Raw genomic sequence first — 18,836 nt, forward strand, 5'->3', positions numbered from 1 at the left:
AGCATATTTGGTTGTTCCCCTACTTATTCGCCCATACACTTGGTCCGGCGCCTGCAAACATGATGCTTAATCAGCCTCGAGGATGGCCCAGGTCTGGTCGTCAACAGTGGTGTAAATCAGACCACCCGACAATAGATCATCACCAGCCTTTGCAACATCAGTTGTATCCATACCAAGTTGCGCCGCAATCTCGTGCTGGTTCAGACCCTCGTTGGACTGAGGAGTGGTCTTAAGATGGTTGAACACCCTCTTCGCTGACGCAGTGTAACCGGCAAGATCATATCCGCCGCCGTAGCTACCGCCATCTCCCGCTTGTTGCTGTCCTCCAGCGCCATTCGTAGCGGCACCACCCTGCGCACTGCCAGGGGGCCCACGCGTGAAGTATAGATGTACCGCGGTCGCTTCAAGCAGGTGATAGGAGACTTCGTTCATGTCTTCGACTGGTCGGATTACGGTCGCTCCGACGGATCTTCGGTCGTTGAAGCTCTTCAGCTTGCCCCATGCTCGGCAATAGGCACCTTCGATGAGCTTCGCTTTGGTAGGGTTGGTCTGCTCTGCAGCATCGGAATCGACCCATTGCTTGACCTCTACGCTGCCAGTGCCGTCGTCGAGCCTATACGTTGTGTTTGTAGTCTGGTTGGATATGTTGCGTATTTGACCGACGAATGTGAGCTTAGGAAGTGGTTAGTATAGCCAAATGGACCATGAAATTCGTGCATACCTGAGTGATGACAGTGCCGTCGATTTTGAAGGCGTCATTGCTGCCGACTTCGAGTTGAGCATCGAGTATCTGTTTGATGGTGACGGGTCGCAGGGTATCTTGGGCACGGTCTTGTCGACCGCCAGGGCTCTGTGTACTACCACCCTCTCCCGGTATGAAGCCGCCTCCGCCAGCACCACCGCCAGCGCCGTAAGAGGTGGTGCTGTACGAGGTTTCGTAGCCGCCGTAATTGTCTAAAGAGATTAGACTGGAAAGTCCAAGGGTATTAAGAAGGGGCTGCATACTCATCTCGTGGGTGTGGGTTGGGTGACGCGATGGCAGAAGTTCGGTGAGGGCAAAACGCGTCGGACGCGCCTGCCTCATCGCGGGGCACGTGGAAGCTAGCGACTAGATGCGCCATGCTCATCCCTGCCGCCAAGATTTCGTGAGGCCCGTGCCCGAAATTTTCCAACAGCCAGACCGAAGGCGCGACTTTCAGACCGTCAGGTAGGCAAAGTGCATCACGTCGCCTCCGACCCCTACCAACCATCTATCAGGCATGGCTCCCCGCGCGAGCTCGCCGGCGCTCTCCGAAACCGAGTTCGACATATTTGATGCCCTCGCTGGCGGTGATGATGTTCAGCAAGAGGCGGATTTGAACGCAGATCTGGGCGTAGATCTGGACGTCGGGCACGATGACGGATCCGACGACGAAGCCTTTATCGCCGCGAAACAGGCTGCCTCGAATCGCAAAGCCTCGAATGTCGGAAAGTCAGTTAAGAAAGGTGGAGGCTTCCAGGCCATGGGGCTGAACGCGGCGCTTCTCAAGGCCATCACGCAGAAGGGATTCAAGATTCCGACTCCCATCCAGCGCAAGGCCGTTCCGCTCATGCTCGATGGACAAGATGTCGTGGGTATGGCTAGGACGGGTTCCGGAAAGACGGCCGCATTCGTCATCCCCATGATCCAGAAACTCAAGGCGCATTCTGCCAAAGTAGGCGCTCGAGGAATCATCATGTCGCCCTCCCGAGAACTGGCACTGCAGACGCTGAAGGTTGTGAAGGAGCTGGGTCGCGGCACAGATTTGAGGACTATTCTGCTTGTTGGAGGTGACAGCCTCGAAGAGCGTACGTGTACACAGGCAGAGCATCTATGAAAAACGTGACTAACATGTTCGCAGAATTTAGCTCCATGACCACCAACCCCGACATCATCATCGCTACCCCTGGTCGCTTCCTGCATCTGAAGGTCGAGATGGGCCTCGATCTGTCCTCCGTAAAGTACATCGTGTTCGACGAAGCCGATCGCCTTTTCGAGATGGGTTTCGCGGCGCAACTAGCTGAGATTCTGCATGCCCTACCCACTTCGAGACAAACACTGCTGTTCAGTGCGACACTCCCCAAATCCCTCGTAGAGTTCGCGAGAGCAGGTCTACAAGAGCCAAAGCTCATCCGTCTCGATGCTGAGAGCAAGATCTCTCCAGATCTCAAAAGTGCCTACTTCACAATCAAGTCGGGTGACCGTGATGGCGCGCTGCTTCACCTCCTCGACAATGTCATCAAGGTGCCGGTTGGCGAGACCGACGCTTCAAAGAAGGCCAAGGCAGATGCGGAGAAAGCTGCCAACAGCAAGAAGCGGAAGCGCAGCGACGGATTTGTCAAGGACGTCCCGATCGCTGAGTCCACCATCATCTTCGCTGCAACAAAGCACAGAGTGGAGTATCTTGCGAACCTTCTTCGAAACGCGGGATACGCCGTATCTTACGGTACGTAATCGGATCTTCTAATGTGATGCTCTTGCTAACTTCACAAGTGTACGGCAACCTTGACCAAACAGCGCGCAAGGAGCAGATCCAGGACTTCCGCACTGGGTTGACTCGCATTCTCGTTGTCACCGATGTGGCTGCTCGCGGTGTGGATATGCCCCATATCAACCACGTCATCAACTACGACTTTCCTTCGCAGCCCAAGATCTTCGTACACAGAGTCGGACGAACGGCTCGAGCTGGAAGGAAAGGATGGGCGTATAGTCTGTGCAGACATGTCGACCTACCCTACCTCATAGATCTACAGCTTTTCCTCGGTAAACGACTCCTAGTTGGGAGGTCACACGAAGAGCCAAACTATGCAGAAGACTTTGTCGTTGGTAGCTTGGCACCATGGCAACTGGAATCGTCTGTCGAGATTGTGAACAAACAGCTCGCCGATGACGAAGACCTAGCGCTTCTCTTAAGCGTAGCCGAAAAGGGTGAGCGCCAATATCAACGAACACGCAACCAGGCAAGTGCACAAAGTGTGGGACGAGCTAAGGAGTTGGTTGCATCTCCCAACTTTGCAGAGACGCATATGCTCTTCAGCGATGACGCGCACAGTGCTCAGAAAGCGAAGGAAGATATGCTTGCACGTATTCAATCATTCAGGCCCGCGGAGACCGTATTCGAGATCGGCAAACGAGGTACCCAGAGTGACACAGCCGAAATTATGCGCAAGAGGCGTGAACAAGTCGGACGACAAAAAGCCAAGCAAGCAGCCAACAAACGAGCCGCGGACGATATGGACCCACTTCAAGCACCTGCAAGACAGTCAAACGGTGAAGAAGCATCAGAGGATGAAGAAGACGAGGTTGAAGTCGCTGATGGCGTATACGACTCAGACTCTGATGGGCTCGAGGTGTCTGTCTCGCAACCATCCTCCAAGAAGTCAAAACAGGACAGCTGGAAGAATGATGACTTCTTCATGTCATATACTCCCAAGGAGAACATGGCAGAGGAGAAGGCCTATGGAGTGAGCGGAGGAGATGCCGGCAACACCAACTTCGTGTCAGCAGCAAGGGCAGCAGAAATGTCACTTGTGAACGATGAGATTCAGGGCTTCGCAGATGCGGCCAAGTCGAAGATGCGTTGGGACAAAAAGTCGAAGAAGTACGTAAACCGCACCAACGACGAGGATGGCTCCAAGGGAGCCAAGATGATTCGAGGAGAAAGTGGGCAAAAGATTGCAGCCAGTTTCCGCAGCGGTCGCTTCGACGACTGGCGCAAGGCGAACAAGGTCAAGATGCCTCGAGTGGGCGAAATTGAAGCCCCCAACCGGTCTGCTGGATCCTTCAATAACGCCCCGCGCTACAAGCACAAGGCCGAGAAGGCTCCGAAGCAGGCTGATCGGTACCGCGATGATTATCACGTCCAGAAGAAGAGGGTGGCTGAAGCGAAGGAGAAGCGCATCGGTGCATGGAAGGATGGAGGCGCCAAGAGCGAACTCAGAGATGTGGACACTGTGCGCAAGAACCGCAAGGTGCAGGAAAATCGCCGAGCAAAGAATGCTCGTCCCTCCAAGAAGCGGAAGTTTTGAGTTCAACAAATGCATTGAATCAATACCCTATGCCCAACGACATGAATCGGCTATAAGATTTTCTTCAGGCACGTGTCAGCGAACTAATACCCGTGGGCCCTCGATTATTGTGCGCGGACCGAGGTGAAAACAATCCGATTTGACAGCTGTGCGATGTGGCGACTAAAAGAAAAAGCGTTAGATTTTTAGCAATTGGCCAGATCTCGATATTTGTGCGAAGAAAGGCCGTTATGACCCGCATGGTCAGGCCATGTTTGCTTCTCCAGAGCCCGCGTCCCCGTCGGTTCTGTGTAACGCTCCATGTTGGCATTGCTTTGGCTGTGCCACATAGGTGCGGATTGGCGAAAGTTTATCGGGGCCCTGCGACATGGCAATGGGCGAACATCCTGCCATCCTCGGACAGCGCGCGTATTGACTCGATAGTGGCTTTTTGTGCGCATCGTCGTGGTCGACGAGATTGAAAAGTTTAGACACGATTTCTTTCGGTGCGACGCAGTCCCTTTTTGTATCGAGCATGTATCGGTTTGCTCCAAGGTTTATTTGCTGGCGCGGTAGCTGCCACCAGTGTGGTCGGATTGGGACTGACAAGCTGCAAGTCACGCCGTAGTCCAAACTATGCACACGTTGTCGACTAGGATAGAGTTGCCGGCGTCTATTGACGTCGGGTAGTGTTGACACTGACAGGCGACCGCGTATAAGTCCGCGTATTGGGTGAAGCGCCTCCCAATCTCACGCCATTGTGATTAAGGTCCGAAGCAGGGATAGGGGCCTCTTCGGGTACCCATGGGCATTGTGGGCAGGCACGTCATTCCTCGAGGAGATTTCTGCGAGCCGGGACGAGTGCACTGTAAGGGTGCACACCAGCCCCTGTTTAGTGCCAACGCTGCCAGACTTCAATAATCCTTCTGCACGCAGCCATCTGCGGCTTACCCGACGACCTTCGAGAAGCCGCCACTGTGTGTTTTTTTTTTTCTGCATGGTCGCACAGGAGCGCGTTTTGCCATGCGATGGTGGGATGCGTGGCGTGTTGAGGGCAGCCCTCTCTGCTACTGCACCCGTGGGCTCGGTCTCCGTGCCGCGGTGCGCAGGGCACAGCATAAGAAACTTTGTTTCACGTCAACGGCTTTTTGATATTCGCAAGAGCCCAAATCGGAAGGGCCAATCTCGCTGCGAAACTCTTTGTGGGTTTCGATGAAAATCATCCGCCTGAACGAGCCATTTGCGCACCAACGGCTGCGGCGTGGCTGTCGTCGGAGAGGCGCAGTCTAGGCTATCGCCAGTCGGGTAGATGTAGGCGTAGTCACATTTCGTATCTCGGTAAACGGCTCTTGGGTATTGATAGAGCACTTTACCGGACGGAAATTTCTCGCTCCGTTGCGGGCCTGATGAGACTACCCAAGGTCGTCGAGGGGTGAGCGAATAATCCTGCAGGGCTCGCTTGCCTTGTGTCACGAGATGCTGCAGGGTGCCTTGAAGCCAGGCGTGAGCCGCATCGAAGAATGCATGTGTCAGAGAGGCTCCGAGGAGCATATCGGCAATAACACGTCTTAGTTGGACACCTGTTGGGCACTGAGACCAGCCAGGGAGCTGCCCGGCCCGCACCCAGTCGCAAATCGACAATGGGACCAGCGACGGGCAAGCATGCAAGGACCACAGGGGAAACGGAGAGGCCAGCGAGGGTCCCTGGTAGCCGACTACTTTTGGCACAACGTGTCCTGAGCACCGGTTCGTAGATCCCGCCCGCAGGCCTGTCGTGATATTCGGGTCCTGGCCAAGCGGCTGACTCGTGGCTTATCAGCTCTAGACACTGCGATGCAAACTCGAGATGCTGGCATTGTAGCACCATGACACGGCTCCATCAGTTTGCAGATGATCGCATCAGGGTTGGCATCAAACGGAGCTCAACAGAGAGCTGCGCCTGAATCAACGAAACGGCAGGGCCCGCCGGGAAAGGACAGTAATCCCGAGACCCTGGACAGGCCGTTATGCGCATGCCGTAGCCTCGGGGAACCGTAAAGAGAGATGAGAGCAATCTGCAGGCGATATAAGACCTGCTGTTAACGTCGAAATATCCGCTATCTGTGATTATTTTTGGACCTCAGCAATCCTCGACGAGGCTAAATGCAAGGTCTAGTCCTGGGCTTCTCGCGTTGCCTTGTCGGTTGGATTTATATTTTCCGCGCCGGGGGCCAATCACGACCCACTCGAAAAGCTGGGCGGATCCGACACATTTGTACAGGATGGAAATTTCTCTTTTGCTCGGCCGTAGTGGCTAGTCATTGTACGATCCGGATGACCTGCCCCGACGGAGGAAGAAGAAACGCTCATGCAGGACCCGGCCTCGAGTCATGCCCCCTGCGTCGTGATCTCGGTTCAGGCCGCAGAGAGCAGAGTGAACATGTGCGGACAAGGTTCACTGGCGAGCACGTTGCGTCCCTGCACTTCCCAGGTGACGGGACATGTGCAATGCCTTGTGGCTGCAGATCGCAAGTATTGAAGTGATTAGACAATTACAAATTGAGATGATGAGGGTTAGGGAGGACGAGTATACAATGCTGGTGCCAGGATGCGCTATTCCCAGCTAGTGCAGAGGTATACACACCCACCTCTGCCCTAGACGCGGCATCGATCTTCACGGCAGTCGGCTCAGCTTACCGCTATTCCGCGTTGGGGTCAAGCATCACCGGTGAATATGGCCTTCGTCCGTGGTGCAGCATCACAAGTTTGCCCTGCCGCAGTCGCCGTTCCACCTTCTACATGCGAAAGAGCGGTTGGGTAGCCGTCATGGGGCAGTCGGCACACTAACACTGGTGCCGTTGCCCATACACCTGGCGGCAGCAGCATGGAAGGCCTCATCTTGCCAGCATCGTCGACTTGTCATGACATGCTTGGCTGGCTGCGATTACTTTGTGAGCTTCGGCCCCGCATCGTCAATGCTGCGCACACTCCAATAAGACGAGCAATATCGGTGGTCATGCCGTCGTCGCTCGGGCAGTTTACGGGCAGATCGTCAACAGCGCCAGCGTGCGATCGATATACCCACCGGAGTATTTTGCGTGTGCTATCCCAATGCGACACGGCCCACGCCTATAACGGATGCATGATATACCACTGGCTTAGTCTGACCATGGGCACTATGTGTACGCTTTGCTCCCAGCACTCGACGCCACGGCGAGGCACACCACCTCGGGCGGCTGGAACACTGGACCGCCCGGCCATGTTCTGCAGGTCGAGGGGATCGTCTCAAATGCACCGAGTCCGCTGTTTGACCTGTCCTGCACACGGCGCTGGGCATGCAGAAGAAGGTACCAAGCGTGTGCGCCACATCCCGACCTCGACATGCTCCAGAGACTGTACAGAAGACTATCCAGCAGCTACTACGGGGACCAGGTGCCACGGATGCAGCTTACCGTCGCTTGCACGTTCTGAACCAGAGCACATTGCATCTGCCAGATCCATCACCCGCGCCATACAAGCTTACAGCGCCAGCGCCATGCCACTAGACGTAGCGTGTCGCATGACGAAGCAGGACACCCCACAGCGTCGATTGTTCAAGGGGATTATGACGAGTTGCTTTTCGGGAAAAGAGCGACTGCTTCCAATGCATCGACGGGAAACTCCACACACAGGCGCGGCCCTGTCAGCCATATCCGAGTGTCGATCGTGGCATCGGATGTGTGTCCAATTTTTTGTTAGTCGCGATAGAGTTTGCGCCAGCGGAGTGCGTCATCAGCGCGCAGTGGTGCTTTTGCAGCTCGCGACAGCAAGACCCTGAGCAAGCTTTCCCCGGCAGTCCATGCAGCGCAGCCGCTACGAGGCGAGATGTTCCGCTGCGACCGTCGGTCGGTGCGAAAAGGCCTGCGAGGCGATCAATGCAAGTGGTTGGTCTGAAGGGTCCGGAAGCGCGACTGACAGTGACAAGCGTCTTGATAGTGCACCACAACCGCGGGCCTGTCAGTGGGAGCCACACCTGTCGGCCTGCTCACCTCACGGCGGCCAGTGGCAGGGCTCGCGTGGGTGAATATAACTGCCTTCCTGTAGGGCCCCTAGCTGGCCGTCAATTCTCCTCTCGTGGGCGCCGTGGCTGCCGGACGCAGCCAAAAAGGCAATTACTGGGTCGCACATAAGCGCACGCCGAGGATTAAGGGCGCCGACTTATGCTATGCTTCAATTGAAAGTTTGCCTGGGCGGCTGCAAAACAATGGTGCATAGCGCGCAGAAGCGCGACCATATCTCGTTAGCACACCCCGGTTCGAGGACGGTGCGGAAGACAGGGGGTTGAGCGGCCTCTGACAAGGCTCCCCAACCCGCACCGCCCATGCACGCAGACAGCTGGCGGCCGTGCATATGTGATTCCGCGGGTGCATCGACCGACTGGGAAACCGGCCTAGCAGAAATGTCGAAGAACCATCAGCCGAACGAGGGAAGCATGTAGCAGTCCCCGAGACGCACCCTTCCCTGCTCCCGTTGCCCGGAACTCATCGTGGCCCCCTTCTCCTGGATGGCCCGCCTGCACGACTTGACAGGGATGTAGCAAAGATCTGTGAGTAGAATCTCCATAACCGATTGTGGTTATTACTGGGGAATGTCCGCCGAGTCGACTTCTGTTCTGGTCCACGACGAGTCGCCATCCCACTCCCTCATTGGTCCCACCCCATACAACACCACCACCTCGCCGCTTCTCTTTCTCGCCGCCCCATTGCCTGCCGCTGCCGTCGACACAAGGCCGACACTGCTCCGACACCGTCTCCATTCTGACGCCGAGTGAACCAGACACATCGCTGTTGTCGACCCCATTCGCCCACTATCAAAAGGTATTTCCATGTACTCTCTTTTGCCTCTCAGCCCGTGTCTTCCTTCAAACTCTTCATGGCCCACAATGCCGCCACGCTGTATTGAATCTTGTTTGGACATGAGCATTTATCGATTCGGCGACTGTCCAACCATAAGGGAATGCCCTGCCTCTGGTCATTGTCTTGATCTTCTCCTCGCTTGTGCACTAGCTTACCTGGGACGCCATGCAGGCCTCATCATACTGCCACACCAACATCTCCCTACCGTGCACTCTTACCTCGCATATCCAAGGGCATCGTGCGAGACAGCCCACTTGCTCGCTCCAGCGTTACTTCTAATCTTTGTGCTCTTGCTGCTTCCGCGGCGTTTGAGCGCGCGGTGGTCAAACTATGCAGAGCCTGGTGCTACCTGGTCCGACCTCACTCCTTACCACGCCATTCGGGCGGCCTTCAGAACCTGAAGACGGCCTTGCCAAGTTCCGGTCGAAGTTCAGTCCTAACAGGTCTGAGCACCAGGGCTACCCGTCTCCGCCCATGTCAGAATCTCATTCCCCGTCTCGTCGAACAGCACAGCTTGAATCTGCGCGCCTCTCTTACCCTCCGTCGGGATCATCTCAGAGACAGGACAGCCTGACTCAACCGCCGACTCTACCATCGCTGTACGATCCGCGGTCTACGTCGGGAGCGCATGCTCTTCCCCTACAGCGGCCACTTTACCCTGGAGAACCCCAGCACAGGGGTCAAGCGCTCCATTTCCAACCCGGACGTGCTCACGAGCACCAATCTTACCCTCATGCCATTCCGCATAGCTACGGATATGGCTATCAAAACGCCGGCCTGCCCCCTTATGCTGGAGTCCAGCACGGAGGCCCGATGGTGCAGCAAGGCGCGATGATTGCACCACCACCGTCAAGACCGACGAAGCCAGCCAGACGCACAAAAGCGCACGTTGCGTCAGCTTGTGTTAACTGCAAGAAGGCACATCTCAGCTGCGACGTCCAACGCCCATGTGGCCGTTGCGTCGCTTCTGGAAAGCAGGTTAGTCTTTGCGGCGCGAAGTCAAACTCTGGCGAGTGATCTAACGCATCAAACAGGACACATGCAAAGATGTGCAGCACAAAAAGAGAGGAAGGCCACGATTGAGAGACGACAGAGAGTTCACTAGATCAGACGACGGAAGACCACCTAGCCAGCTCGTAGGAGCGCCACCTACCTCCGAACCTCACGCTCATCAAGCGCCTTACCCAGTATCTCAGCAATATCGACCCTTCGAACCTCAACGAAGTCTGGAGAGTACTGCGCACCAGAAGGAGCTCCATTCCGCTGCGTCTGCGCCCCGGGACGCGCCCAATAGCGTGGGTGACTACAGCGGAGTGCAGGCACCTCCCTACGGTGTGGGACCGAATTTGGCGTACCAAAAGCTGCCTGTCGTTTACCTAAATTTGGACCTGGTGATACAAAAAGCAAACCAGGCTTTCGCGGACCTCGTATCGTTCCTCGGAGACATCAGGGGCAAGCATCTTGGCGAGCTTCTGGAAGCGCGGCAGAACGAGAGCATGCAGAAGCTGCGAAACGACTTGCGCGATGAGCGCGACGAACGTGAGCCGACGTACATGGCGCCCATCACCCCGGTCGGACAAGATCCCATGCGCGCGGTGATGGAGTCGGTCCAGGATCAAGACATTGACCATGTCACCCAGGGGTACACGAATCGGCCCATGTACCTCAGCTTTCGTCTGCCGGCTAGTGGACAGTACCAGTCGCTGTCGGTCCAAATCCGGCTTGCCAGGACGTCTCTGTACTTTGTGACGCTCGTCGTGTGCTCACCACCAAGACACGCGGGACCGACTCTGTTAACGCAGCAGTTAGCGCCCTCAACATCGCGACATACCTCTCAGGCCATGTCCGCACCGACAGCAGTCTCGCAATTCACGCCGCATCAAGAGCGTCGAACTTCGACAACAAGCTCTGGACCAAACTCGCCCTTCATCAACATCTCCTCCATCCGCACGTCCCTCCCCACATTCAGTCCAAGCTCTTACAAGAGCAGCCCTTCGTACGGCTACTCTCCCACCGCAGGCCCAGAATCGGGCTACTTCCCGACCTACCAAGTCCCGCCGCAACCCACCAGCAGCGCATACCCTTCGCCCTACGCACAACCAGCGCGTCCCCCAGCAGCAACATCCGAACCTCTCCGCGAGCTCAACCGGCCTCCCCGTCTCGAAGGCCTCCATCTGCCACCCATTCGAACAGGACCCGCGCCGCTTGGTTCCCCGCTCCACGTCGAAACAAGCGCTGCGGAACGCGAGCGTGTGCGAACGCACGACTCACCGTCGAGTAGCGCCGAGCAGCGGAGGCCCGAGTCGCCTGACATGGGCAAGCGGCGGCGGTTGAATATACATGAGGTGCTCGACTAGACCAGACAAGTCAAGTCGTCAAAGCCAGGAGGAGGTCGATTGATTGACGTTGCAATGCGTTCCCGTTCCTGAGACGCGTCGGCCGGTGTGAGGAAGATTGGAATTGGGGACGTGCAGCGGGGTCATTGCGGTTCGCGCGAAAAGAAGGGATCATGTGTGTTTCCAACAGGCTGGCCGTGGCTCGTGGCTGGCGGTAGAAGTGCGGAGGGTACCGACAGTCGGGTTCCCTTGTCTGACTTGAAACTGAAACTCGGCGCTTTGCGAAGCGGAGGCGGGAATGGCGCATGTTGCACACGGACGGGACGACGACATGGATCTCATCTCATACGACAATTCTTTCCTCACGATATCTTACTTGTCGCTTCTTGAATTGCATTTGCTTGCGGTAGTCGTTGTTTGCTGTCCTTGCATTTTGGGGCGTTGGCTACCCACTCGTTGTGTTTTCCTTCTGCGGTGTTTTGTCGTAACAAGCCATATTTTGGGATTTTGCCCATGCGTCATCTCTTGCATATGACAGCGCGCTCATGGTCCTGCTCTTTCTATCGATATCACTGCTCTTGTCTTTGTCGCGATTAGCATTGCTTGACGTGCGTACGTTACCGTTTGGCCTTGGCTTCTACTTCTGTTCTGGTCATACGTCGCATATTCGTCATCGCTACGGCGATGGGTGGATTGGAAGACTGGTTTAGTCTTGACAGCGTTGTTGTGCATGTTGTCGTCTTCTCTCTTCGTATGCGTTGCTTTTGTGGGCGGGTTTTTGCGGTTCTTATCCAAGTACTCGTCGTACGGTGCGTTCACGTCTTGTACCACTGTTGATCCGTGCCCTCGCGTTGGTGTTTCATCGTCAACCCGGGACTGGGTTCTGAGTCGCTTCCCCGCCTCACTTGTACAGTAAACGCGTTTACGCACGAATTGGAAGTCGTGGGTGTGAGCGGGAGTACTTGTCGTTCCCTGATGGGCGGCGGAGTAGCGAGTGGCCAATTTGGGTCCTTGGGCAAGACATGGATTCGCGTGAAAGACCAGAAGGAGCGGAAGACAGAACAACGTCTCAGCCGCCAGACCACCACTATATCTATACCACCCACCTGTCGGATGTCTGAACCGACGACAAACACCACGGGAGATTACAAGGACAGCAACAGTCACGTATGGTTCAAACTACATTTCTATTCTTGGTCCACCTCATCACCATCCACCGCCGAGGTACCACGCTCTCTTTCGACAAGAGAGGCCCGGATACAAGTCCGGAAGTATATAAGTGAACCTGTACATACCACGCATTTACGAGCGAAAGCAGTTTGGCTACAAGCTCTAAAGATAGTTATAGTTATGGGGGCAGTGGGGGTTTTTCGGTTGGGAAAGTATTGGCTGCTAGGCTAGGTGGAGGATATACCCGCATTTGGTTTCTCGAATGTTGCAGAGGATTGGATGGACACTTGGAGATAGATAGCGCAGAATTTGCTGGGTATTATTCGATTCTTGTCTGTATGTTAAGAACGTAGATATTAAACGCAGAAAGAGGACCTTTGAGTCCTCTCTCCATCCTATTGTCCCTGTCCAGAGTACCCGACCAGAGTGCAATGTGAAATGAGGTTGTCCAGAGCATGTAGATCTACGGCCCGTGGCGCTTGTAGTGCTATACGCCTCGATATGTGAAACAGCTACTGCGGTTTGGCGAAACCTTAATGCTGGCGACGAACACGCTGTTCGCGCATTCCAACCTACCAGGCGAGGCGGAACGCGAGATAGGGTGACAGCCGAGATGAGGATGTTGGGGGCGAGACTCATTCAATTTGACGTGCAGAGGTTGAGGTGAATAGTGCAAGGTGTTTATTGTGTATGCAGTGGTAAGAACAAATGGGTATCTTGGTTATGAAAGTATGGTTCAAGGGTGCCGGCTGCTGACCTTTGAGATAACCGGGCGCAGGCGACAGAGCGCTAGATCCCGGGCATCTGTGATGGCTACCGCCTCTGGGACAGCGAATCTTGTATGCGGGATACAGAGGAGACACTGGAGGTGCTCATCCCAGAGCCTTGACCTTCTTCTTCTTCTTCTTTGTACCATCCGCGGCCTCTGGTTTCTTTCCCTGTGCAAACTCCCTCCAGCTGTTGATGCGCGTGTCCCTGGTCTTCTCCCAAGCTTCATCTTGCTCCCTCTTCCGCTTGCGCTCCTTGATCTCCTCGTCTTCCTTCCTCTGTGCACGTCCCTCTTCTCTCATGGCAGCCTTCTGTTGCCTCTGCTTCCTCATCTCGTTGTCTCGAATGACCCAGATGACCTTCTGTCTCCACTCCTTCGCAAACTCCTCGCCACGCGTCTCCTCGTCGTCGGCTGTGAGCTTCTTCTCCCGCATGAGCAGCATGCGCGCATCGGCAATGTTCTCGTCTAGCTCGGCGCGCAGCTTCTCGTCGAGGAGGACGGTCTGGGCTTTCTTGAGGCGGTCGAAGGCATCGGGGGCGAGCTCGTTCTTGGTCTTGTCGGGATGGATGAGGAGGGACTTGGCGCGGTAGACTTTCTTGATGTCGGATTCGGGGATACCGGGTTGCAGGCCGAGGACGGCGTAGGCGTCGAGACTGAAGACGCTGCGGATGCCTGAAAATGTTAGTTTAAGTCGCTCCATAGTAAGAAGTGAGCATAGGTTTCAGCTTACGGTCTATCTCAGCGTCCTTGTCAAGTTCCTTGCCGAGACCTGCGAGCTGGGCATCGATATCATCGTCCGCCATGGTGGGTTGTGAACGCGTTGTTTGGAGCCGAGTGTGTTTAACGTGGTGTGAAGTCGATTGGAGGTGGGGAAATGAACAAACCGAATTATGCACGTCACACTAAGCTCTGTCGGGTGGTAATGGAGAGTGAAAGTGAAAGTGAAAATAGCAGCTCGCGATGCGATGGCGCGTGAATGCGTGAATCCCCGCGGCGATGCGCACGGACCCACCGAGGCCGAAAGTTCTCCACCAAAAAGTTCTCTCGCGATGCGCCAGTCGACATCAACACCGAAGCAAGCCGAAGACTCGATATCGCGCCGCCATGGTCGCATCTGGCATCACTGGTCGCACGCGGCCTTTCAAGCCCAAGAAGAGGGAGAATCTCCAGAAGAGGAAGCGCGACGATGTGGACGTGGAGAAGCTGGAGCAGGCCGTCCAGCAGCTGGTACGAACGCGCCGATATACAAAAGACATGGAGCGCAATAAGCTGACTGCATATATAGGACCCCAAACATGGCAACTACAAAGACTTCACCGACCTCCCGCTTTCCGACCCGACCAAGCAAGGCCTCAAGTCATCGCATTTCGCCGTTATGACCGACGTCCAAGCCAAAGCCATACCCTTAGCTCTACAGGGACACGACATCCTCGGTGCTGCCAAGACTGGTAGCGGAAAGACACTCTCCTTCATCATTCCCGTCCTAGAGAATCTGTACCGCCTGCAACACATTGGCCCCGACGCCGGCTTGGGCGCCTTGATCCTATCCCCAACTCGAGAACTCGCGATCCAGATATTCGACGTCCTGCGCAAGATCGGACGACATGGACATATGTTTGCGGCGGGTCTGCTCATTGGAGGAAAGAGCTTACAGGACGAGAGGGAGGCTCTGACCAAGATGAACATAGTCGTCGCAACACCCGGTCGCATGTTGCAGCACTTGTCGCAAACAGCAGCCTTCAGTGTGGACGACCTGAAGATGTTGGTGCTCGACGAAGCGGATCGAATCCTTGACATGGGCTTCCAGCGCGACGTGGACGCAATCGTCGAATATCTTCCCAAGGAAAGACAGACGCTGCTCTTCTCGGCTACCCAATCAAAGAAGGTGTCCGACCTTGCGCGCTTGAGCCTCCAAGACCCGGAATACGTATCTGTACACGCCGAAGACAAGAGCGCAACTCCAAAGGGCCTCACGCAAAACTACATCGTCTGCCCCATCGAAGAGAAGCTGGACACCCTCTGGAGTTTTATACAAGCGAGTAAGAAGTCGAAGATCCTTTGCTTTTTCTCATCTGCAAAGACTGTCCGATTCGTCTACGAGTCTTTCCGTCATATGCAGCCCGGTATACCGCTGCTTCATATCCACGGACGTCAAAAGCAGGGAGCTCGACTTGACACAACAGCAAAGTTCTCCGCGGCGAAACATTCCTGCCTGTTTGCTACAGACGTCGCGGCCCGAGGATTGGATTTCCCAGCAGTCGACTTCGTAATACAGGTCGACTGCCCCGACGATGTCGACACCTACATCCACCGCGTCGGTCGAACAGCACGATACAACCGGGAGGGACGAGGAGTGCTATTTTTGGCACCAAGCGAAGAAGAGGGTATGCTGAAGCGTCTGGAGGCTAAGAGGGTACCCGTCGAGATGATCAACGTGCGGCAGAAGAAGCGTCAGTCAATCAAGGACCAGCTACAGAACATGTGCTTCCAGGATCCAGCTCTGAAGTATCTTGGTCAAAAGGCCTTCATGACGCACGTCAAGTCGATATATCTACAGAAAGACAAGGAAGTCTTCAAGCTCAAAGAGTACAATCTGGAAGCATACGCCTCTAGCTTGGGTCTGCCAGGAGCACCAAAGATCAAGTTCTTGAAGGATGACAACAGCAGACAGAAGAAGCAGGCATCAAGACAGATGATCGAGGTTTCCGACTCTTCGGATGCTGAAGAGACGGCCAAGGCAGACAAGCCCGTGCGAACCAAGTACGACCGCATGTTCGAGCGCAAGAACCAGGACGTTCTGGGAGAACATTATCGGAAGTTGGTCAGGGATGGGGACGACGAGGGCCCAGCGGACGAATTCAGTGGTGCTGGAGCGACTACCAACGCGGCCGACGACGACTTCATGGCCGTCAAACGACGAATTCCAGCGGACGACGATACTGGCGATATTGACGCTGAGAAGGCTCCCGAAGTTCCGCCCGGTGGTCGCCTTGTTCACATTGCTGGTGCATCCCAACCCATCGTTGTCGACAGCAACCGCCGCGAAAAACTACTCCAATCCAAGAAGAAGCTCACCAAGCTCATGGACAAGGGAAAGAAACTTGTCTACGACGACGACGGCAACCCGCACGAAATCTACGAACTCGAAGACGAAGAGCAATGGCGCGCCAAGGGTCTACCAGAAGAGCAACGCCAGAAGTTCATCGAAGCAACACGAGAAGTCGTTCAAGCTGCTGATGTCGAAGACAAAGCGACCGCGAAAGCGAAGAGGAAGGAGAAGTTGCTCAAGCGCAAAGAAAGAGAGCGGGCTAAGCAAGCTGGTGAAGCTGGTGACGATAGTGACGATGCGGGAGTCGAGCTTCCTGATCCCGGTGAGGATCTTCTCGCAAACTTCAGGGCGGACGCAGAATACAGTGACGACGAAGACGAAGAACAAGAAGAGCAGCCCAAGAAGCAGAAGAAGTGGTTCCAGTCTGATTCCGAGGATGAGGAGAAGACTGAGAAGAGGAGGAAGAAGAAGGCTAAGGCGGCGCATAGAGTGGAGGAGCCGGAGACGCTGGAGGATATGGAGGCGCTTGCTGCAGGCTTGCTGAACTAGCTGTCATGCATCGGCGTGTAGATGTTTTTGTAATGCCATACGATTATCAAGTTCTTACCAAAGCTTCGTTCCACAATTCCTACGACGTTGACAACTGTTACGACTCTGCAACCTTCAAAACTCAATTATCACGACTACAAAATATCCAATCGGTGAACCCATCCCTTCGCCCCGGACCGACGCTTGCTTACCGAGACTCGCAGCCGGTCGTTAACGCAGCAGGGGTGGCTTACCATGCAGTTGGTATTGCCGGTATACAACCTCGCATGCACTGTATAGTGCTGAATCGGTAGGCTAAATGCATATTCGTTGAGCCTCCTTCACCCGTCTCCCGGTTACAATACGAGGCTTTACATGACGTGTAGATGAAAACGCATTGGTGCGTTTCTATCTTGGGAACGTGGTGGTGCGAGGGAATATCCAGGAGTACAGTTCGTATTCCGTGTAGGCGGTGGGTGTAAGAGTAGCATGGGTTATATACTATATACAGGGCCTGCGTTCCTGGGTTTTCTTGTCTCTTCGACCGATGGTAAGGCATTGGATACAAAGCAAAATCTTATAACAGCCCCGTGTGGTGTTAGTCTACTTCCACTCCGTCTCTTCTGCTATCCCAACGAACGTCCCTCACGATGCATCTCCCCACCCCGCTCCTCATCGCTTTATCCTCCCTCCTCACCATCACGACCAGTACTCCAATCCTCCCCCGCGCCGCCCCCATCGGCACACCCCACAACATCTACCTCAGCACCTGCACAACCCGCTCCCTCCTCTCAGACAGCACCCTCTCCTCCGCGATCCTCTACACCGGCCCCGCCTCCAGCACCTCCCCCACCGACATCGGCACCGTCTCTTCTTCACGCGCGATCCAATGGGCCGGCTTCACACGGCGTGTCGATCTCGAATCCGGGGTGTTTGAGTCGAAGATCAGTCAGAGTGCTGATACTTTTGCGAAGAGTGAGCTTGCGGGGACGGCGGCTTTGAGTGGTACGGATGGGGGCAAGGAGGAGTTTGTGTGCTTTAGGGATGGAGTGAGTACGTTTCGGTTTGGAGGTGGGGTTGTGGGGGATAGTGGGGAGACGACGGTTTGTGTGGCGGAGTTTTGGTGTGCGAGTGTGGGGGTTTAAGATCGGTCGTTGCAGGGTGTATGACATTGGATTGGCTCTTTGGATATGTACTGAGATGCAGCTTTTAGAAGTAGGGCTTACATGGCCTGGATAATGTGCTCTGAACCTGCCAGACGTCTTACCATGTTCGACAAGTTGTATTAGTTGGCAAACCACAAGTTCCGTCCATACAAAAAAAAACTTCTCCTCCACTTTTCAGCATTCACATGGGCAAAAAAAAGGTCAAAAACATACAACAGCGGGTATTCCCCGGTGGTCACCCACCCGAGTACTAATCCGCCGATATCTTGCTTAACTAGGGCTGAGCGGACGGGAAGCCGTGGTCTCAAGATTCTATGGTCGTATGTGGAAGAAATGGCGGAAGAAATCGTCTCTATTGTCGGGTTTGGAGTTTCTGACGTGAGGATGGAAGACGGAAAGCAGTAGGTGGAAGGCTCGGATCAATGTGAAAAGCATACAGCGGTCACATGGAGTTTGTTTGAGTAGGTGAGACACCTGTACTCCCGCGTTGTCGTTCCATGACAAGAGGTGCAATGAGACATGCGGGTGCAGTGGAGATACCAGATGTTGGTAGCGCTGCAACAGCAAACATCCCGCAGAAAGAGTGTAGAACCGCATACTATGACGTACATGACAGATCTCGTCTAACCTGCCTCATCCAAAACATTTCAAAAATGTACATTCCCGAGATCCCATTGCCAACCACACCTGCGTATGCACCTCCGGTAATAGTCGCTTTGGCGTTCCAGCTCTCCACACCCGCGAGCGTAGATCATCGAGACAACTACTCCACAACTAATTTCCCGTTCCTGAACCTGGCTTGCTTCGCTCCGAAATAGCGTACCAGAGTACACTTACATGCAGCTCGGCTACGACTGCCCATCGTAATTTCAACGTATGTGACTTCTTGGGACCGAAGAATGTCACGAACCACGGTAC

The 18,836-nt window shown here is 54.9% G+C and overlaps 6 protein-coding genes across 6 annotated transcripts; 4 read left to right on the top strand and 2 right to left on the bottom strand.

Moving 5' to 3' along the window:
* Positions 1 to 66: 66 nt before the first annotated feature.
* J4E92_007028 (uncharacterized protein) lies at positions 67 to 1,084 on the bottom strand (the record flags this gene model as incomplete). The annotated part of the gene is made up of 3 exons (XM_051498392.1): positions 67 to 672; positions 722 to 954; positions 1,006 to 1,084. The coding sequence occupies 3 exons, from the start codon at positions 1,082 to 1,084 to the stop codon at positions 67 to 69; spliced, it is 918 nt and encodes a 305-aa protein (XP_051351326.1).
* A 175-nt stretch (positions 1,085 to 1,259) lies between these two features.
* DBP10 (ATP-dependent RNA helicase dbp10) lies at positions 1,260 to 4,047 on the top strand (the record flags this gene model as incomplete). The annotated part of the gene is made up of 3 exons (XM_051498393.1): positions 1,260 to 1,827; positions 1,881 to 2,465; positions 2,513 to 4,047. The coding sequence occupies 3 exons, from the start codon at positions 1,260 to 1,262 to the stop codon at positions 4,045 to 4,047; spliced, it is 2,688 nt and encodes an 895-aa protein (XP_051351327.1).
* Positions 4,048 to 9,713: 5,666 nt separating this feature from the next.
* On the top strand, positions 9,714 to 11,257 carry J4E92_007030 (uncharacterized protein; the record flags this gene model as incomplete). The annotated part of the gene is made up of 2 exons (XM_051498394.1): positions 9,714 to 9,878; positions 9,935 to 11,257. 2 exons carry the CDS (start codon positions 9,714 to 9,716, stop codon positions 11,255 to 11,257), a joined length of 1,488 nt encoding a protein of 495 aa, XP_051351328.1.
* A 2,021-nt stretch (positions 11,258 to 13,278) lies between these two features.
* Positions 13,279 to 13,978, bottom strand: J4E92_007031 (uncharacterized protein; the record flags this gene model as incomplete). The annotated part of the gene is made up of 2 exons (XM_051498395.1): positions 13,279 to 13,847; positions 13,906 to 13,978. The coding sequence occupies 2 exons, from the start codon at positions 13,976 to 13,978 to the stop codon at positions 13,279 to 13,281; spliced, it is 642 nt and encodes a 213-aa protein (XP_051351329.1).
* Positions 13,979 to 14,279: 301 nt separating this feature from the next.
* DBP4 (ATP-dependent RNA helicase dbp4) lies at positions 14,280 to 16,773 on the top strand (the record flags this gene model as incomplete). Its single annotated transcript, XM_051498396.1, has 2 exons — positions 14,280 to 14,402; positions 14,461 to 16,773. 2 exons carry the CDS (start codon positions 14,280 to 14,282, stop codon positions 16,771 to 16,773), a joined length of 2,436 nt encoding a protein of 811 aa, XP_051351330.1.
* Positions 16,774 to 17,402: 629 nt separating this feature from the next.
* On the top strand, positions 17,403 to 18,323 carry J4E92_007033 (uncharacterized protein; the record flags this gene model as incomplete). The annotated part of the gene is made up of 2 exons (XM_051498397.1): positions 17,403 to 17,801; positions 18,204 to 18,323. The coding sequence occupies 2 exons, from the start codon at positions 17,403 to 17,405 to the stop codon at positions 18,321 to 18,323; spliced, it is 519 nt and encodes a 172-aa protein (XP_051351331.1).
* Between the last annotated feature and the right edge of the window lie 513 nt (positions 18,324 to 18,836).

This window comes from Alternaria infectoria (assembly GCF_024043175.1).
Source record: "Alternaria infectoria strain BMP 0036 chromosome Unknown scaffold_11, whole genome shotgun sequence".
NCBI classification, from domain to species: Eukaryota; Fungi; Ascomycota; class Dothideomycetes; order Pleosporales; family Pleosporaceae; genus Alternaria; species Alternaria infectoria.